The sequence below is a fragment of the Molothrus ater genome, chromosome 4 (genome assembly GCF_012460135.2).
Source record: "Molothrus ater isolate BHLD 08-10-18 breed brown headed cowbird chromosome 4, BPBGC_Mater_1.1, whole genome shotgun sequence".
In the NCBI taxonomy this organism is placed as follows: domain Eukaryota; kingdom Metazoa; phylum Chordata; class Aves; order Passeriformes; family Icteridae; genus Molothrus; species Molothrus ater.
The window spans coordinates 57,548,005-57,570,162 of record NC_050481.2 but is presented as its reverse complement, the minus strand read 5'-3'; the positions used below and the strand labels follow the sequence as shown (position 1 = coordinate 57,570,162).

Below are 22,158 nucleotides of genomic sequence, written 5' to 3'. Positions count from 1 at the left end.
AATAGTTTAGACACGAGGAAGTGATGTATCCCTGTGCTGCAATCGTTCCAGGAAATAGTTAGGTTATAGTTTCCAGCAAGGTTTTTTTTCCCGCCTTTGTCTTCTGTACTGAGCTGTAGCTAGTACTGAAAATATTAAATGTTCAGACTGCAGGTTTCCATTTAAATTGTGTCATTGAACTCTACTTTTTTATTTTTTTTTTTTTTTCTGTTAAGTATTGGATTGTCAAGAATTTGGATTGTCAAGGATTCATTATGATGAACCTTTTTTTCCCTCTTTTATTTGTCTCTGTTCTGTGTATGAACAGCTTCTCAGGAGTGCAGGGAAAGAAATGGAAAGGTGAAGGTACTACTCAAAACCTGGAAAGTATTGTCATTGGAAGATGCTATGAGTATATTACACTTGTGAACCCTGCTGTTGGGTAAGTTTTGCTTGTTTCTGGATTAGTTTTTTATATTCTGTACAAAATGGTTGTTAATCAGAAGCTTGATGTTATGCTTCTAGCCATGCTAGTGATCCTTTTGAAGCCAACATGCTTGTAGCTGTCTGGAAACAACAAAATTACTTTGATGATGTCATATTTTAACTAAAGTACTGTAATTGAGGCAAGATTTTTAATCCTTCAATTCTTTATTTCACTTTTTTTTCCCATTGCACCCCACCTTTCTTTCTGTAAGGAGAGCAACACACAGAAATGACAGGGATGGTGTTTTGGAAGGACCAAATCTGACAGCAGTCTTGGGAAGACCAGATTTGCCTTGCGTGTCTGTGTGTCCGGTCATGTACAAAAGGGAACACTTCACTTTACAGCTGTCTTGTGGTACTGAAGGAACCTGTTTAGCCCATCCACCTGAAAAATCAAGTACTAATCAACTGCTCCATTGGGATTATCTATTGGTTGTGATTATCAGTGGGAGCTTCTATTGGTTGTGCTAATTATACAGAACTGGAGGTAAATCACACACTTTGCTAAGAGCACTTTTCTGTCTTCCTTGCATTGTAAAAAGGAAGAAAATAAGAAGGACAATCTCCTGGAGTTCAGCCCTTTATTCTGCCACTAAAAAGTTGTCCTAAAAGTGTGAAGAGGTATTTGCAGAGGGGCCCTATCTGGATTCCAGTGGCATTGAATTGCTTTCTTTAAACAGGGTTAGATGATATTGCAAATATCACCTCCAGTCCCTAACCTCCCATTTTCAGTTCCTGTTGCAAAAGAGGAAGATAAAGGACTTAAAACAAATTTTTCACTTTTAACAAAGGTAAAACAATATACTTCTGCACAATAATACTCTTAACCTATTAGAAGTGTCTTCTTTCAAGTCTTATGAAGGAAAAAAGATCATCCTAATGCAAATAACACATTGCATGAATTTCAGTGGAACAGTTCAAGCTTGCCAAATTTATAAACATGTCACAATGGAAAGTGGAAGTAAACTTTAAGTGTAGATTTCTACATTCCTACAATATATTACATAATGTAAAATATGTGAACTTAGTTTACAGTTGTGTAGGTAATCTGGTCATGCAGTAGGCTCTAGATAGGTAGAGCTTCTGCAGGACTTAGATGCCACTTCAGTTATATCTGAAGCAGGACATGAATAATAATACAGAATATGCTAAAATGAGCAACATAAAGGATAGTTACTGCAGAAATTTGAACCACATTGTTAACTGATTTGGACTTTTAGAGATGTAAATGCAGTATTCTGGGAAACATTTCTATACGTCTCATGTTTATGATGGCTTTGTGATTTACTGAATTCTGGTTACATTTTCACAACATGATTTTAAAATTGAGAAGTTTGAATATGTTCATCAAAGTATTCTTGCTCAGGATAGCATGAAGCCAGGCAGGACATTAAGACTACTTTCCTGAATTTAGACCGAAAATGGCATTATTAAAAGAAGAGTTATGCAACTAATTTCTTACCATGTGGGGATTTTTTGATTTCCCTTAGGTCTACAAGCAAATAATGTAATTCAAACAAAATGGAAATTTCATATTGCACAGGTGCAAAATAGATAGTCTAATTATTAATAGCCCTTTCTGTTCATTGTCTGTTTCTTAGTTGCCCCCAGCTAGCTTTTACAGATGTGACCACCTGAACAGGTTTTGCTTCTGAATTTATGCACAAATTTTCTAAAAATACTTTGCTAACTGAAAGGAAGCTAGCAAAACATGTCTTTGCACTGCAAGATAGTTAAAACATAAAGATGGTTATAGGAACATAAAAAAAAGCTTCCCCAGATGTTAAAACACAATGTGCAAAATGGCAATCAAAAGAGGCATTTTACAAAATCCTGTGGCCATGCAGAAGTGAGATTTTGAATTTGAATTAAGATCATATTTGACATTTCCTAACAGGAGTACACTAAATAACACAAATGTTCCTATAATGCTTTTCGTCCATATTTGTTTACTTTGAGTATATCATGAAAGCTTTGAAAACAATTTTTTTTTAACTAAATAGTGTGAAATTAATCTGGCTTATTAGTGTCTACTAAGATTAGAAGGCATTTTCCTGAACTGCAGTCCTTCCCCACCCTGTAGTTTCAAAAAGTGTTTTTGACAGCTAAGAAGTTTTGAGTATCAGAGCAGAATAATCCTTTTGATTTACAAGCTGTTCAAAACTGGGTGAGAAGTCATGAAAAAAAAAAAAAGCAGTATGTGAGTTAACCAGAAAATTACTGATGGTTGCACCTGTCAAGAAAGATCTTAAAAGATCAGTTGATGGCAACCCACAAGTACTAACGTAAGTGCTTTGAGTAGAAAGCTCTTTAACAAAATGAGACCTAAGAGTATACAACTGTCAGAAGCCAAAGTACAACAGCTTGAAATCAGAAATAGGGCACAAATTATTTTATCAAGTAAATCTGTTTAAACCTTGAAACTAGTGATCAAGGATCATATTGCATCACTGAAAATTTTCAGGTCAAGATCCATATCTGCTTACAAGATATAGGGAATTTTTATATAGTTGTTGGAAGCATGACAAGAGATTTCTGTAAGAAAATCTGTGATCTGTTTCCTGCATAGCTCATCACAAAGGCTCCATTAAAGTGTCTGTGACATTCAGTGTCACAAAGCAGCTCGCTAAAGAACCTGTACCAGCAGAAACCTTGCTGTCTATGGATGATACTAAACGAGCAAAAACACTGTAGTGGCAAAGTTTGGTTTACTTCTCAGGACTACTGTTGTTCAAGCTAGGGCTTTGCAGTGACAGCTATTCATGTTAGGAAGGCTGAATGCACATAATGTAAATATTCTGTTGTGCAGAGTGTTCCTGGCATAGACATTGTCACAGCATTATGTGGGGAAGGTACTGTGGAAAAGTGGTGAAAACAGAAATTCCCTTCTTAATTACTCCAGGCAGGCTCAGAGCTGTGACAGGTGAGATCCTGAAAGTCCAAAGAGATAGGACACTTCCATCTGTAGACAGCCTGTCTTGTCCCTCCATGGAGGTTTTTGTCCCCAAAACAGAGCTGGCAGAAGGGAAATGTTGGAGTGCACAGCCTAGCATCTTATTTCAGCACTTGAAGTGTTGAATGCTAACAACGTACTTCTTGTAGCTACTGCATAGTGACAGTGTGTGTCCCTGTCACACAGTCCCTGGTCACTGTACTCATTCCAGCAAGAGAAAACTGCACAGTCCCAGGACCTAGAAGCTGAAGGCATCTGTCACCATCATTACTCTACTATCAAAGCTTTTTAGCAACTTGTCCTCCATTTGAATCTGACATTTTAAGAGTAGTATTGCATTCCAGCAGCATTGTATATTTAGCTATGGTTTATTTGAAATGGCTTTTTGAATCTGGAAAATTTCAAAGAAAGCTATTTCTTCAGTATTTCTACAGTATTGGATAGCAAACTCACTGTGTATACTGTACCTACTAAGGTTTTTGTTGAATCATACATAATGTGTTTCTAATTCCACACTGTAAATGCTAATATTTTCCTTGCTACTTCTTCCTTATCTGCTGCAGTTATGACTCAGAAGACAAGATCTCTATGCTCTTCCTGAGCTACAAGTTTTTTACCACCCTGAGTTCAGTTTTCTGCCTTAATTGGGGTATTTGAAGGAGTTGAGAACATGTATCTTTCTGGCTCAGCTTCAAAAAAACCAATTTTGCTATTTTTTTTTTTTTAATTATTACAGTGAGAAGAATTGTTCACAGATATGGGAAGCATTTAAAAATGCATTTATCAACAAGGATCCTTGCAGCATTCATCCTAAGGATTATGAATTATTTATCAACCTCACATTTCACACAATTCCACCTAACAAGGTAATAATTTTTTATGTTAATTGCCCTGTGACATACAACAGATTTTACGTGACACAGTTCAAGATTGACGAGTCATTCTGTAACTGATTTGTGAGTCACTCTTTTTGACCAGTCTGTAGTTTATAAACTAGACTCTGTAGTTTATAAACTAGACTCAGACTTGATAGCATGCTTCAATGTGTTTGGCTCCATTTCTTTTATGCAGTAACTTCTCAGCAATGTCTCTCTTTTCATACTACAGAGATGCCCCCTTTTTCCTGTTGTGCTGGGAGCTCTGCCATAGTCCCTGAACTTCCACCTCTGCTTTTCCTTAAGCTAGGTGCTCTGGCTGCAATTGCTGTGCCTGCTATCACCTTTTGCTTTTACTCCTTACAGCTGTCTTATGACAGTGCCATGTTGAACATTGACACACTGAACAAGCAAAAGCAGAAATGAGAGAGGGCATTGTTCTGTGCCAGGGAACAGTAAGGGTTTGATGTGCCAGTAATTGCAAAGAACCGTGGAGGTGCAAAAGATGTGTTGTGCCTCTAACACAATTATTCCTCATTTCTAAATGCTACAAGCTAAACCAACAAATACTACTGTCAACATGGCTTAATTCATGAGGAGTTCTGCAAACACAGAAATAACATCTAGACATATGGGATTTTTTTCACACCATAAGCCAACATAGCAACGTTGAGAGATTTCTGGTGACATATATCTGGTTTATAAATATCTTCCTTTTTTCTTCTTCCCCTAAATCTGTCTGCTAAGGCAGGCAAAGCTAGGCCTAACTATATTTAAAATAGGACTATATCCCTTCTCATCGAACTACTACTGTTCCTCAAGTCACTTGGGATCAGAATTTACACCTCTGGAAAATTAAAAAACTTTGTTCCTTTAAAGAGATAGCTAACATTTCTGGTTATTAGCTTGATTTTGAAAGAAATACCAAAACATGTTCTCAACTGTTTTCAATACTCCATAATCTCACTGTGTCTGCACCCAAGTGTTGGTACATTTCTTCTCTATGTTTTTTTTTTTTTTTTTCTAGTCTCTTTTCTGGGAAAATAATCAGCTACTAGTCAACAGCTTAGCTGCCAGAGGACGTCGCTACATGTCTGTGGCTGATACTCTCTTTGGCTTCCTTGGAGATTTTCTGAGCTGGTGTGGGCAGGCAGACAGCCCTGGTAAGACAATGAGGGCTATGTTAAACATTTGTCTGTAAAACCATAATGGAGACCAACTGCTGTGTCCTGGAGAAACTAAATTTGCTCTTGCCCCATGAAAAATCAGGGATAGCTTCACTGTCTTGTTCTCTCTTGTATCATGTGCATACTTAACACAGCAGGCAGGGGAGCACACAGTGAAATCTAAATGGTCCTGCAGTGGCCATAAACCTCTTATTCAGTCTTCTGAACCTGGAGCTCCCTGCATCCCAGGAACAGAGTTAGAACCATTTCAGCCAAATTACTGAATCCTGAGAATGTCACTGTTGTGTAAACTACAAAGAATGGAAAATTGAAAAAATACAACAGCTTTCAGTGCTATGCCAAACATAGGTCGTGGGTTCAGTGAGTAATGCACAAATACATTTGGTTGCTTGCTAAAGTCAATTTTATAGTCATTATCATCTCTCTAATAGCACAAATCACATCTTCCTACAGGCCTGGACTATGAATCCTGCCCTACCATGGTGGAATGTGAAAACAATGCAGTGGATTCTTTCTGGAGGATTGCCTCAGCCACTGTAAATATTTTATTAGTGCTGATTTCGTACATCTGTGAGTGTGTCCAGGCTGCTTCAGGAAAACATTGCTAGTTCACGACAGATTTCAACCTCTACCTTTACTGGATTATTTCCCTGATAGAAGTACACTGGTTTAGACTAGCTGCAAGTGTTTTAGCAAGGAGAACTTAACATTCACCTTAGCTAGATAATGTGTTAAAATTCTGTTAGCTTTGTTAGTAAAAACCATATACTAAGCACAGTAAGCACACTGACTGTCTACTGATTGCAGGTCCTAATTTGACAGCCTTGCTGAAAACCCTTTACTTACATATCAAACTCAACAGAGAATGCCAAAGTGCTTTCTTTTTGTGCTGAAGAGTACTTATAAATGTGAGAAAATAGCTTGAGAAGAATAATTGAATTAAACCATGGCCTGTTTGGTTCCTGTTCTTTTTACTCAGTGACCTGCTAGGGTGCTAGTCTAGTATTATTTTTGCAGTTCTGATAGTCTTGGTGGTAAAATTCTTTCCTTGGTTACTGTTTTGCAATAAAATACCAAGCTATGTGACAAATCTGTGAGATCTGACCAGCATTGTTATCTATTGCAGTATGCAAAGCACAGCTCTGGGGTGATACAGGTCTTGCTGAATGGTTCTGCAGAGGGAGGAGCTTATCCACAGCCAGGGTAAGAGAACTGACTGATTTCTGTCTGGAGTCTGTGTAGTGTAATTTTCTGTGTAGAGTCTGGATGACCACAAAAAAGAAAAGTCAACCAATTATTTGGGTCTTCTGCTGCACAAAGCATGAGAAGTGTAGCTGAAAGGACCTGTTGCATCAAAGTCTGCTGAGTTGTGGGAACAACTGTTAATTGTCCCTGGCTGAAGGATTAATACATAGTGGATGGGAACAATCCTTTCAACTCCTGCATTGTACAAACTGCTGTGGCAAGCATGGTGAATGCTCTGAAGGCTGCCCTAGAATCAGCCAATGTACTGTGGCAAAATGTGTATGTCTTCAAAAAGATGAGTGTTAATGAAATTTCTCTTCAGGGACATGTCCAAATAGAGAATATTGTTACAAGGAGTGTAGTCTTTGTCAGGCCTACCAGCAAACTTGGTAAGTTCTAAAGGGAAAGTATTTATTTCTCCATGACCTAGAGTGGATGTAGTTTGAAGTCTATTATTGTTTCAGAAAGCAAAAAAATTGTTTGTTGAGGAGGATAATAGCAAAGATGAGCTTCTTCTTCTTCTTCTTAGTTCCTTTTATATTAAGGACAGGTGGATTTTTCCTTATTCAGAGCTGTTACCACCATGCAGAAGCTCATCTAAGCTTACATTCAGAATTTTATGTAAAAGTACACCCTTTAGAACTTTTACTATGTGTCTGTAGTGACTGCTTACCTGTGGTAAGAAATGCACCCTTCATTACCTCAGCACCTGTCCTGTCCAAGGCAGATCAAAAAATTACATCTTTTAAAAACCCATAGGAGAGACTCTCCTCCTGTGTATTCATGAGGACTAAAGGTAACCATTGAAAAGATAATTTTATCTCTGGATAGGAGAGAAAGAAGAACCATCTTTTCCAAAACACCTCCTAACTACTTGCCTCTGTCCCCCAAAATGTCCATTTCTGTACACAGCTTTCAGCTAGTCACAAAGACTTAAACAGACTTCTTGGGTTGGTCAGATGGTCAGCTGGGAACAAATCTTCTGCAGATGGTAATACCTGACAGCAGGCCAATACCCAGAATCTATTATAGATTGAATATTTTAGAAATGGATTCCTTATTTCTGTTAATTTACAGATTCTTTATTTCAAAAAACATCTCACACACACATTAATTCCACCAGCTCCCTGGGTTGCCAGTCTGGTGATATTTTACCCAGTGAAATCACCCCTGGAACTCAGCCTGCCAAGGAGAAAACAAAGCCAGTTACTCCATATGTTTTCTTTGCTCTGTATCTTTCTGGTCCATTTATGACTGAATTTGTTTAAGAGATCATGTTTGAAAAAAGCTGGCAGTGAAATATTAATAGCAGAAAGTAATCTGAAAGATCTACCTGTCTTCCTAACCATCTCTCTGGTCTGTTTTCAAGTATTTCAAAGCCCCCTTTATTCAGTTTTAAAGTTTGTACACTTAAATCACCATTAAGTCACCTGATATCATTTCAGTTAAGATTTATTTCTCATTCCATGGAAAAATAACTTTGCTCATTCACACAGTATGAATTTAGTTGGCAGATTTCTTTAATAATAAAAGCCAGTTCCAAAATTGGTTTTACTGAAGTCAGTTGTACATTGTTCCTCCACGGTTTCTGACACCTCTAGTTAAAGATTTCTCCAAATTTGGGAGCAAGCTTCTTTTTTTTTCTGATAATAGCCTATGCATGACTGAGTAAATGAATTGGAATCTATTTTTTATTATATTTTGACTATGTGTTGGACAGGCTTGGACACCTTGGACAGAAAGGCAAACGTGCTGTTGCTGCTGCTGGTCTCTGGTCAGCTACCACCATACCAGACTGGACCAGAGAAAGCAACTCTTGCTACCTCTCCTCCTGTTTCACTTCTCCAGAAATTTGAAATAATTTGCTGACTTCATGAACTACCAGCCACTGGCAAGCAGCACATGTCCTGTGCTTGCATGGCAGAGCCTGAAGGCCTGGGAGGACAGACCCACATTGTCACTGCTGGTCCCACCCAGGAAGTGGCAGCTGATGGTCCCTTCTTCCCTGTGGAGGGCTCAGAACATTTAAATGGGCTCAGAGACACTGTAGGGCTGGTATAGACATTTAAGAAGACACATGATAGCAAGTTAGAGAGACCTAGACCCAGACTTAGACCAGGCATTCAGCCCTTGAAATCTTCTGAGTGAAAAAAACCCTAAAAGATTACACTACGCCTTGCACATCATTTCACTAAATCTTGCTAAAAGGATTACTTAATTTTCATGCTCTTTATAATTCAATTTTTTTTTTCTTGAATCAGTTTTTTTGCAGATTATGAAATACCTAATTTCCAGAAAGACAAAATCTCACAGGTTGTCATTTGGGTTGTGGATGATATTGAAGGACCAGATAGGTAAGTTATGTCTTCAAAATAAAAATTAGTTTCTTCCTTTTGGACCTGTCTTTAAAATTTCACCTTATCTTTCTGTTTGATTGTATTTGCATACTACTTAAAACAAAGTATTTTAGATGCTTTCATGAACACAGGAGACACAACCTGCCATTCCTAGAGAGTAGAGAAATACCAGAATTAGAGAAAATATAAATAAATTCTAATATTAGATCTGGAGCCAACTCTTGGTTAGATGTGTGTGTGGATCTTAGACCCTGAATGAAGATAGAGCATGAACAGTTTTACTAAGAGTCAATCTGAATTTTAGATTAAGTGCTGATGAGTGATACTTCTTTCACCTTGCCATATGCATTCTTTTCATTTTCACCTATCTTAACTGTTTGAAAATTTGTAGAAGCAGGCAAATACCAACTGGTGGCTCTTTTTCTCTCAATAATTAATCCAGTAATAAAATGTAGGCTTTAAAAGGGCCTAATTTTGCTAATTTTGGTAATTTAAATAAAGCAAACAAATAATAAACAAATATAACAAAACTGATCAGTCCAAACAGTTTGGGCTGTCTGTTGTGTATTTTACCACAGTGCTGTGGTAAAATAGCATAGTTCAGATTAGCATTTTTCAGCCTGTCTCTCTAAATCAAAGAATCACACCCTCTGGAGTGAAAAAACATACAGCTAATCCTTGCAAAAATTGCCCTTTTTACAAAGAAAAGCTAAGACAAGAACTGAATCTTAGTTTATGTTTCAGTAAATGGATGCATGGGAGTAATTGTATATTTTTATTAATTGTTTTCTACAATCACTTTGTTAGTCTCCATATGCTTTCTTTAGTCATGGGTATTTACTGACCAGCAAATAAGTAGCACTGGCCTTAATATTTTATGTTGGTGCAGATTTAGAGGTCTCAGTTGGTTCTGTAAACTTTCTTATACTAATTGGACTACAAATTAAAAAATCAGTGCTAGAAACAGGAGCTGTGTCTAGGAATGTTTCTGAGTTTTTTCTCTCTGTATTTTTCTATTATTCAATATTCAAGAGAGAGAACAAGCTTCAAACAACAAGTATAATCCTCATTTATTATAACAAACTTATTCTGTAAAGACAGCATCGACATTATCACTACCTAAATAGTTGCCAAAGAATATTACAAACATAACACTATTTTGCAAAGTTATTTAGGTCTTTTTCTGTCTAATCAAATATTAAACATGGGATTATTAGTGAATAGAATCTGAAAATGCTACACTGGCTGAAGCTAATCTTCCAGACTCTGTAAACTGTGAAAAGGATAAATTGTGAAACAACAGTAATGTAAGCAAATGAAGCATAAGAGCAATGTACACCATTTTTCTAGTGGTGTTATGGAATATAGAAGAGGCAAAGTAATGGGGATTTACTTTACTAATTCCATCAAGTTCAGTGAAAAAAAAATTATATAACAAAAGATTTGCAATAATATTGAAATCCTCCCTTACAGAGATTCCTGTGGAACTAATAGTGTAAAGACACTGGAAACCAGGCTGAAAACTCTTGGATTTGATGTCACTTGCACTGACAATTACAAGTAAGTGAAAACCTTTTATTATTATGCTGTATTTGCAGAAGCACCTTACCTATTTTGATTCTTACTGTGCAATACTGAAGTGCCATTCATGTCATGTCTTCAGGAGGGACAGATATGTTGGAGGGTTGATGTCACATTTTTCAGATTTGACATTTTTTGGCTGTTTATTGAGTAAAACACTACATCTTCTTGTATGATTGAGTGGAACATTGTACTTACTCAATGCCAGACACAGAAGATGGCCTCATGTACTTGGATTTAAAATCTAAACAATAGTTAAAAACACTATTGAATGTCTGCAGAATTACCAGTTATTCACAATAGGTTTCACAGCTTTAGTCATTCCCATAGATTTTAAGATAAATCTAATGAAGATTCAAACACGATAGTACTGTGAATTTGTTTCATTTTTTCATGTTTTTTTTTTCTCAGTTGCCTGCCTGAAAGGTGCTAAATAAAATGGTATTTTCACAGGTCTGTAATGTTCTTACTCTGCCTGGATAATCCTGATCATCCTAAGTGTGCCTTTGCATCGTAAGTAAAAGAAGTTCAACCCATCCCAGTGTTGTTACAACTGAATAAAATAGGCAGAAGTCAACAGATCCCACCTCTACCACCTGCTGTATATTCTCCATATGCAATACACAGTGGTCTTGAATTTGTTAGTTACTGTGGATTGAATTAACAGTTTCTATTCACAAATTGTGCACAGCTGTCTGTGAGCACCTGCTTCTCAAAATTAGGTGTTAATGGGTTCTCATTGATCACACAGTAACCTTGTATATTATTGATGATGTGAAGTTTGTACGTATCGCTGTTCTGATATAAAATCTATTACAAATTTGAAGTTACTTTCATTAATATAATTTCTTGAATAATCAAAACATAGATCAAATGGCAACATATCTAAAGGACATTTCTCCCACTACTGGAATTTTCAGTTCTAAATTTTGAGGAAGTTTTCTTTTAATCTTCCATTTTGTGTGAGACTTAATCTCTATATTTTGATGTATTTACCTTGGGCCAGTGAGTTATCTACAAAGAATGCAGATTACATCCAAGACATAACTTCGTAATTAGCAAGCACTGCTCCCAAACTCCCTACTTATCCATATTTATCTATATTATATGAGGAGCATTAAATTAATTTATTATGTATTTCAGTGAATTTACAGTAAAGATTACTGTTTTCAATTCTGACTATGTTTCATAATCTATATGCCGTTGCATATATAGGTACATATGAGAGACTTGAACATCTGAATGAGAACTTCCTCACTGTTTGGAATGTTGTAGAATGTATCAGTACATAAACACTGATTTGTGGTTATATTCTTCTTATGGATAATCCATGCTTTATTTCTTACTGTCCTTTCTTCCCTATTCAAGCTCATGCAAATTTTTGTTTGTTAATACCTGTGTGATATTGCAACAACAGCTTCTGCTGTGAAAGTCCTGATTTGCTGCCCCTGGTTATGGCAGCAGAGGTGCAACCTCAGCTTGCCTGCCTCTGGGAGGGGCTGCAGTGCTTCATGCATTCATGGAGTGCTTCATGCAGTACAGAAAAGGAGGTGGACAGCACCTTCTGTAACATATGCCCAGTTCTTGGTACACACAGAGAAAGTGAGTATTCCCTGTTCTTGCTGGTCACTGAAAACTTTTACTCACCTTGCAATCCAACACGTATTTCTGCATGCAAATTATATCCTAGCACCAGCATGTAAATGTTATGAAAATGGTGGGGTTATAAATTCCACTGATAGCTCCAGACCTCTAGGCAGTAGATCATAGAACAGACTTCCTGTTAGGGCTTTGCTTACAAAATACCACTTGCACTGTGGATTAAAATAGGATTTCCTTGTTCTGCAACTGAATGGTCACCCCAGGACAAAGTGTCAAATGAAAATACAGCTATCCCCTTCAAAATAATAGCTGTGAACATAGTGACAATATTAGCAAACTGGAAGAAAGAGCACAGGACTTTGAAAAATACAATATTTTATTGAGCTCTTGACAGAAGATTTCTCTTCTCTCCCAGGTTTTAAATAATTTTCCTCAACGTTTTCTGATGTGTGTGCTGAGGAAGCCTAGATGAGAAGGTTTTTGGAAACCATTAATGTGTTTTTCCTTTCAGCTAAGGGTGAGCATGCAGTTCTGCAGTATTGCCACATGGCGTTTGCAGTGTGCAAGCAGGGGAGCAGCCGCCCCTTCGCTCCCATCCTTGTCGCTACTCACAGTAACATAATCCCTGTTGAACTTGAAACAGCAGCCTCGCCCTCTCCTGGGGTAACTCCAGAGCAACTCAGCTGTTCTCATCCTCCTTAGGAAAAGTTCCCTTGCTTGTTTCCTTCATGAGCACTGTATTCCATCCTCTATGCATGGCACTGTAATAAATTTGATTAATTTCTTATCTATTCCAAATCACAACAGAGCTTCCCAATCTGAATGCAAAACTATCATTTCCTCTCCCTGAATTTAAGTAATTTAAATACTACAAGCCAATGAATACTTACATTCTGCCCAGAATCACTCAATTCTCTGCAGTACATAACACCACCTCCACAGAAACTATCTGCCTTTTCAGAAAGAGCCTTAAGCAGATGCATATAAATGATTTGATGATTGATTGCCTTCTCAGGCACGTTTTCTGTGTTCTGTGATGCTCCATTAACTGGCTGGGGGCTGGTCAGTGGGGGTATCACTAATTGCAGAGGTATCTGTTTCCATAGTAAACAGTGGGACAGGCATGCAGGGGTTCATGCATCTCCTTTCACCAGGGCTGGTTGCTCTAACAAGGCTGATAGCCGCCCTCTCAGCCTCCAGAGAGTAATGGCCTGAGCCCAAAAACATCACAGTTGGACAAGTGACTTTTTATGTCACCAAAACTCCTGTTACATGGGCATAGCAAAGGAGAGCGCTGGGCCAGGGTAGCAGAGGGATGGTCCAGAAGGTGCTGTAATGGACCTGGGGCTTCTAGCATGGTGGTGCCGCCCCTTAACCCCTCTCCAGACTTGAACGATGTTCCTGCTGAGTCACATTTGGACTTGGGCTTCTTAAGGTGACACCCTGACGTTAGAAAAAACTTGTGAGTAAAAAGACACCCACTAGATGGCAGAGATGGCTTACAAATGCAAGCAGGAGGGAAGCCAGATGCCAGCTGATAGTGGTGGCATGGATTACTTGCATTACTGCAATGTCAGGGAGACATAGCAGTGGATCTGGGTACTATTGCATCCAGTGCTCTGAAAATACAGTCCTCCAGGACCACTGCTGGCTAGAAGAGCACTATAAGATCACAAGCATAAGGCCAGAGACAGCAAATGGATGTGGAGAGACAAGAAGGCACTTGTGTGAAGGTAGAAAGAAGAGTCCCAGGGTTTTGCAAAGATATTCTGTTTATAGAATCATGACAGCCAAAGGGAATCTGTTGGCAGGCTCATATAAAGAAACTTCTAGCTTAGCACTTGGGCCACAAACTTCACCCTTGGCAACAAACCCCTGATATTTAAAAGAATCCTAACTCAGCTCTGTGCTGTGAACATCCTGTTTGTTTTTTTCTTCTTCAGATCTGCACCAGCAGCACAAAGAGGACCTGTATCTTCAGACAGAGGAGGCAGCTGGAACAAGCTCATGTTTGTTTCTTTTGCAGGCTTTTTGTTCAGATTTGCTTTAGTGTACTGAGTTAATCAACTGAATCCATATCCTCTGCTTGCCTTAGCTTTGCCTTGCCTATAAATTTTGCTTCAGCTGATTTCTAACTGCAGTTTCATCCTACTTTTGGGACTACAAAACCTGCATATTAAAACCTTGCATACTAGATACTGGCTTGTTTACGTATCAAAAATTATCCCACTGCTGCTAGAAAGCCTCACCCTTCATTTTCTTTTTCTAGAAAAATTCATTGCTATTTCCTCTTATCTTCATTCTCCAGAATTAAACAAGACTAATACTTCCTGTTCACATATTTCAGAAAGAAAAATTATACTATGCATACATCACCCACAGAGATTACTTGTTTGTAAAACCATCCTAGCATCTGACCTTGGAAACTAAGTGACTGATTATCATGTTTTGGGAAGGTGAAATATAAATTTAAGTGGGAGAGATCTTAAATTGCTCACTTGATACAAGATGCAATAGGTAGGACAGTGGAAAAGTAAACTCATTTTCATAAGTGGTCCAGTACTTGGGCCAAACTTAAAAACTGGGGTACAGCAAGATTCTGGGTGCATACTTGCATGCAGTAATTTACTACATAATATCAATTGCTTCATCATCTGCACAGCTGTTCCTCAGCTGGCTGTTTCCTGGCCACTGGATAGCAATAGTCAGAAATACCAGGTCTAGAAAGTTCCACAGTTTTTCCAGCACAATGTGATTTATGGTAGATCAAATTCAGATAAGAACCTGCCAAGTCAGACATTGGCCTGCTTGCAGTGAACTTGGATACAGGGTTCAGAACACACTGAGGAGAGAGCAGATGCCATCCTGGAGGTTTCTTGGGTTACTTGTGTGAATTCCAGTGCTTCAGCTAGAGGCCCCTCTAAACTACCAGGACATCCAGCTATCAGGATGACCCATACATCTTCAGAAAAAATAGTCATTCTACAGAGAATAATTGTATGTAGCTATTTTTTGCACATTTTGTGTTAGCTTCTGTATTATTTATTTGTGTTTGTATTGACTGGTTGCCAGGAAACTTGGAGAGGATGTTCCTGTTATCTCAGTGAATCTGATTTAAGGGTCCATAGTGATTTACATCCTTCCAATCCCTGATGCAACTGTATCATGCTGTATGTTTGAAAGATAAAGTATTTAAAATATGTTGTAGTTGCTTATTTGTCTTGCTTCCCTGCCTGTAATAATCTTTAATTTGGTTTAAATGCAAATCTCTTTACATTGCACACATATTTGGGTTTGCCTACATCACAGGTGGGTTTAGGCTCCAGCCTGAAGGATTTTTGTATCTGTTTCAGACACAAAAAAGTACTGAAAGTACAGAAGTACTGAAATCAGAAGTTACAGACTTTTAAAAATCTGGGCTGTATTATGCCTCAAAATTGTTCCCTATCTGTGCTGTAACTTCAGTTCTTTAATTAGTTCCTTGAACATCCTGTTCATTTTTTATTGATTTGTTTCATGTTTTATTGTTTACAGCAGCCACCAGAGTAGTAAGAAAGGTATCTGTAACACCTCATATAGCTAAAGGGGTCTGAGTTACACCTCAGATAGCTAAAGCCAAGCAATTGTGATCAATCTTCTGTTTGCCCACAGCAGATCAGATCAGTTCTGTTTGCCCACAGCAGATCAGATCAGACACATATTGGGCCACAGGCTGTAGAGATTATGTGTGTGAGGCTCCCAGGTGTCCCAGCCATCATCAGGGCTGGTGTGTGCTACCTACTGACCTGTGTGTGAGATCCAGAGAACTCCTTAATCCCATTAACCAGCCATGTGCCTCTTAGGCAACTTCCAGCCACAAGCCAAGCATCCCAGCTGGCCAACTTTTGCTTTCCAGCTTATGAAAGCTTTCCAGCCTCTGCATGTAATTGACTCCAGCAGCACAGTCAGTGCTGGCAGTTACACATGGTACCAAGCATTCTGTAGAAAGTGCTAGATAATTCTGTTTTGGAAAAAAAAAATTAAAATATTAAGTAGGATCACTTAAGTTTAAACAATTGAGATTATTTAATGCATAGCCTTATGTCAAAAACAACACACTCAGAACCTCTTGCAGTGTTTTCTTATTTCTAATGTTCTTTCCTCTTTTCCCATTACTTCAACTCAGTAGCAACGACAGCAATTTCTTTTCTAATACCCGTTCAATAAAGTGTCTCAAACTTGCTTAAAAAACTTGGGAATGTCTGTAAGGATTTTCAGCTAACCATCTAATATAGCTAGTAAAAAAAAAGGCAACAAGGAGAAGTTCTAGATGCATAGGTTTCCTGGGACTTTTAGAGGCAGCAAATTTCAAGCTGAGTGTGAATCATTTGTTCTGAGTTTAACATAATTGTTTCAATCTCTGCAAAGAGCAGTGTGACTGGTGTCTCAGAAGCTGAGGGGCAGGAGTGTCAGCAAAGCAAGAAACAATAAGGCCATTTGTTACTCCCAGAGGGAGGGAGAGACATGAACATGACTTTTTTTTTTTTTATTTCTACATCTATAAGGGTGTGAATAGCACTATTTGCAGATATACATTGCACTGAAGTGGTGACTGTCAGCCAGGTGAGCCTGTGCTGTCTTGAACACTCAGAAAATGCTCTGATTAGCAATGTCTAAGGTAAGAGCTGTGCCAAATCTGCCCAAAAGGCATCTGCCCTTTTCCTTAAACTCATTCAAGCCTGGGGAAGTTCACAAATATAAATTCAAAATGTTTCAACCATTCATATTTGTACTAGCAGTACTACAAAAACAGCTGTCTCCAGATGGGAATTTGAGGGAGAAAATGTTTCAGATGAAAACAATATGTATATCACTTAATTTTGAGTCCTGTTGGATGCCAAAATCCTGTGTAAATCTATTCATATCCAACTACTTGTGGCAAATGAAAACATCAGGTACAGGAGCATTACAAGGTTTTCTGCATTTCTGCAGACAGACCTGTGGAAGCTACTGAGACTAAGGCAGTGTTTCCTGCTGTGCCCATTTTGTGGACCATGTAGGAACTCAGTTATCTCACATTCTTCATTCCTGTATAGAAGGTAATATAATCTCCCCTCCTACTAACCCACTTTTTCTTTTTGCTACATGCATTTCCGTCATTGTATCTGGCAGAAGCTGAGCTCTAATTCAGAGTAGTTTTTTTTCCACCATGTATATGCATGCACACATATACATCTGCTCACACCTGCTCTGCCTATTTTTAAATGCAAAGTCCTGAGTGCTCTGGAGTAAAAAGTTATGAGAATAAAGCGAGGACAACTTGATCACCTCTCTGCCCTTTTTATACTGCCGGTGTTTATTTTTGTCATATTGGTCTCGATGTGATATTCAGCTGACATGACTATGTTTTCAATCAACAATCTTAAGTGTAGTGAAATGTGACCTGAAACCTCAAGAATTTGAAGAATACTTTTTGTTCCATGAAAGCTAACTCTTTTTTTATATAGTGTTCTTCTCAACTGATTTACCTAGAAATAATTCTGATGCATTTTGCTTCAACAATAGTGTGAAGTGGAAGAAGAGTGCTTTTAGCAGAGCCAAGAAGTTTGGTTTAAAATAGCTCAGTATGGGGAGGCACAGTATCTTAATTTAGCCAAATGTCAGGGTGGCTCAAACACTTCACAAGTTCTTTTTGATTTTCAGGTTTTTCCTAATTCCAGCTTCTGCCCAGTCTAAATTTGCATGCAATTTTATGTAAGAGGCAAAGATATAATCTGTCAGATTTTGTTTATAATCTGCAGGCATGTGATTTCCTAGCTTCCTGAGAATTATGAAGGCAAGCTCAGAGATCCTCAGTCCCTTGGAGCAGCAGCACAGGTCCAGTGCAGGCTGGCAGGGAGGCTGGTGCAGGAAACTGGAGCCTGGGAGGGTGGCACGAATGTACCCTCACCCTGTGCCAGGGGGCCCGTGCTGCTGGCAGCCCCCTCCTCCTACCTTCTCCCTGTCTCTGCAGCTAAGGTGAACCTGATCTCCATTCAGATGAGTTACTTTGTATTTTTAGCAGAATCTGTGAGCAGAAAGTGATGCTGTTGGAAATTCTGTAAGAGGAAAACAAAAGCGGAAATTGCAGTGTACATTTCCTCCAGCAGCAGGCAGTGCTGTGGAAGTGATGTAAGTGGTCTCTCACTTGTGGCCATTTGACAAGGAATACCTGTGGGCTGTGGAGGCAGTAAAAGTGGTAAATTCCATAAGTGCAGACAGAGATGATCCTCCAGAATTCCTCCAGTATGCCTGGAGTATCTTATGCCCTTAGTTACAATACTTAATAAATAATTAACAAAGAATATAAGTACCACAGGCAGAAACCAGAATTATAAATCAAGACTGTGGTGAATTCTGAGTTACCAAACTGCAGGAAGATTTTTTATTTTTTTCCCTATTTGCAGCTGGTAAAGTAAAGAGTGCTGAAGAAATGACAGGTGTTCTATGTGCTACATTGTGTCAAGGTACAGATGTGGAAAAGATCCTAGGTCACTTTGTGCCATCCTGAAGAGCAGCAAACAAAGAAGAAAATTAATAGAAATAAGTATCCCATGGAAATTTTAATCTTCTGATACGAAGTTCCAACTGTAGGAAATGCTGGCCTGAGTTCATTTTTACTTATCTCTTGCTTTGATGAAAGGTACCAGAAGATCCAGAGCTGGTACTTCCACAACTCAGAATGTATGCTCTGGGCTTTCACCCAGAACTTTCTGTCACCACTGCACATTAGCAGGGGGTTGTATGACATATATCACTTGACATATATCACTTCAAAAACAGTTAAGGACAGTAAGAATAACCAATAGTCTTGTAAAATGCAGCATCAAATCCCAGACAAATATTTCTACACATGTGTACAAATGCATATTTTACATAGCTGTCAACTAGACAAGATCTTTGTCAAGTTTTTTGGGTTTTGACCTTTGAGCCATCACACAAAGCCTTTGCAAGTGGCCTACCTACCCTGTGTAGTTCTTTTAGGAGTAATTGTGCTATTTACACACTCCTGGAGTTGAAGAGCCTAATTCTGTATCAACTTTGTTTCCTTGGCTGCCTCAGTGAGATGGGAGCCTTATGGGTATTTCTCTTCAGAATGTGTGAGCAGCATAACAATTAGTCCTGGCTAGAAAACAAGCACTCAGTTTCATGAAAGTTGGTCGGATTACTGCATGTGCTTTTCCCCTGCACTAAATTAAATCTTGAAAGATGCTTTGCCCAAGAAAAGTACAGCAACTTCACCAGAATCATCAGAGATCCCTCACTGATAGGATGTAGCTTTGGTACAGCTCTCACTTACTTGCAAACTCAACTATCACAGACCTTTAAATTTTTTTATAAATTAAATATGTCTTGAGTAAAACACACTTTCTTCATATCCTGATTCAAGTAGAATTAATGAGTCATTAAACATGGCCCTCCCACTCTTCAGAGCTGGGCTTTAAACAATATACTTTGGAATGTGTTTTTCTAGTTTGCCATCGTTTTCTGACATATATAATAGAAAGGCATAACAAAAAGTGGTGAAGGTGATACAAAAGAATGAAGCAACCTGTTTCCCCAAACTGTTCTGGAGCAACTCCACATCCCTCCCCACTGGAGCAGTGTGCTGGTGTGTAGGAGATCTCTTGGCATGTTGCCTCGTTCCTTGACAAAATCAATGTGCAAACCCCAGATATGACTTTGTTTTGTTATAAACCCAGCACTTTGGCTAAAGAAAAAAGGAATTGGGAATTGCAAAATACAAGAAGCAGCACTGGTGGCAGCAGGAAATTCTTCAGGAACAGCAAATCTCAGGATACACCTGTAGAATTGCCAGGCTCTCCAAGAGAAAGGGAAGGAGCAGATGGGATGACACTGAAGAGAGCCAGCAGGGGAAACAAGCACAGAAAAGGGAGGAAGACACTTGGTCCAAAGAGGAAGAATTTTTTGGACCCTTTGGGATCTTTGTTTACAATGAACAAAGAAAAAAAATCAGTACTTGGTGTCTGTTACCCTGTCTGACAGAGAGCAGCACTGTCAGTGCTGTCAGGCTCCAGCTGGAAGCCGAGAGCTCCCAGAGCCAGCACACAGAGAGGCAGGGCTGCTCAGACAGACAGGGGACAGGAGCCAGGCTCTGCATGTCTGTGTGGAGAATGATCAAGGACTAGCTGTTTCCAAACAGCCCTGCCCTGGGCATGAGCTTTGAATGCACATCCAGTCATACTGTATGAGTTTGTAGGGCACTCAAAGCTGCAGTGCAATTGGAAACACCAGAGCTGAAGGACAGATGTCACCACTTCTGAGACTGCTCAGGGTACGTCTCTGTTCATGTCAGTGCATCTCACCAGTTGCTTGATTCTGCTGAAATAATATGACTGTTCATACATCACATCCTAGAAGGAAACTATTTAAAATGTGTAATTCCAGTGCCATTTCAGCAGAGCACAACACCAATGGAAAAAGCAGGAAATAAATTCAGGAATCTTAAGCTCTGTTACTGGCCTTGAAAAGCTCTTATTTCTTATGCTGTCTCCATAGCCTGGTGTGAAACAATGTCATATCAAAAATTTGAGGTAGTTTTCTATGGTATGTCTGGTAGGACTTTCCTGATTGGGAAAATTTTTAGAGAAATTAACATATAAACACAAAATTTAAAAAGCTTTTCAAAACATCCTTGAACCATTGATTGAAGAAGAACTTCACAGGAAAACAGGCAAACAGGAGTGACCATCTATATGAAGATAAACATACCTTACCAGGCAATCAGAAAGATTTTGTAAGTTAATTTACTGATCACAGGAAAAGTGAGCACTTACTGATAAAAGATTTCTCCTCAATGTTTTAACATGGTGTTTGAAGAGGGGAAGAGATAGTTTTCTTCCTATCTTCTTTTAGTTGTGATCTCCCATGTGAAAGTAAACACATTGAGAAGGACACAAATTAGGTGAGATGGAGATTGTATTTTAGGACTCAAGGACTCCGAGTCCACAACTTCTGCTTTACCAAATACCTAATGGAAATAATTTTTGGGGGGAAAAAAACCCCTCATTGCTCCTGACACAGCCATGCTGAAACTCTTAACCCCAGCTTCCCTTAATCTCATCAATTTCTTCCAAAGATACTGATCTAAGAGGAGGCATTTCTTTAAAATCTTTACAAAATCATGTGGATGGGAGTCAGAACCTTGTGAAAGTCTGAACACCACAGCTCTCCATGAGACACTTCTGTATGCTATAGCGAGAAATCTTAAAAAAGGATATGAGAAAGTTCTCCACAAAGGATAATTGCTTCTAGTATCTAGAGAGCACTGTCAAGAAGATGAAGCTATACCCTTTTTCAGGGGTACACAGTGAAAAGACAAAGGATAATGGTCAAACTGTGCAGCAAGGAAGATTCTGATTAAACATTTTTAAAAATCACCATAAGAGTGGCTTCCCAAAGAGATTCTTGACTCTTCATCCCCAGATGGGGAAGAAAAAAACTGAAGAACACCCTGAATAACCAAATTTAACCTTATAGTTAGCCATGATTTGAGCAATTGCTGGGGCCAGATAATCTGCAGACATCCCTACATAATTCAGTGATATTTTACATTTTCTAAGAATGGCAATGATTAAATGTCTTCTTTCTGGAAGGGCTTGTCACACATAGTATTGTCCTTTTTTCTATTTTGTCACACTACTGCCTAACTGGAAAGACAGCTTTATTTTTATAGCATCCTTAGCCATACACAGAATTTTAGCAGTCATAATGGATGACTGCTATTTTTATTTTTATTTATTTTAAAACCTGATGCCTAACATGTTTTCTCAAGAACACTTAAAATTCTAATTTAGGCAGCACAAATAATATTCCACAGCATGTTGCATTCACAGTCAATCTTAAGCTACCTG

At 38.5% G+C, this 22,158-nt stretch overlaps 1 protein-coding gene across 1 annotated transcript; it reads left to right on the top strand.

Annotated features, from left to right (window-relative positions):
• The first annotated feature begins 234 nt into the window (after positions 1-234).
• Positions 235-15,465, top strand: LOC118686752 (ADP-ribosyl cyclase/cyclic ADP-ribose hydrolase 2). The gene is made up of 9 exons (XM_036383118.2): positions 235-421; positions 4,155-4,284; positions 5,321-5,456; positions 5,934-6,016; positions 6,607-6,683; positions 8,987-9,079; positions 10,556-10,642; positions 11,117-11,176; positions 14,209-15,465. Exons 1-9 carry the CDS (start codon positions 255-257, stop codon positions 14,321-14,323), a joined length of 948 nt encoding a protein of 315 aa, XP_036239011.1. The 5' UTR covers positions 235-254; the 3' UTR covers positions 14,324-15,465.
• Positions 15,466-22,158: the final 6,693 nt, after the last annotated feature.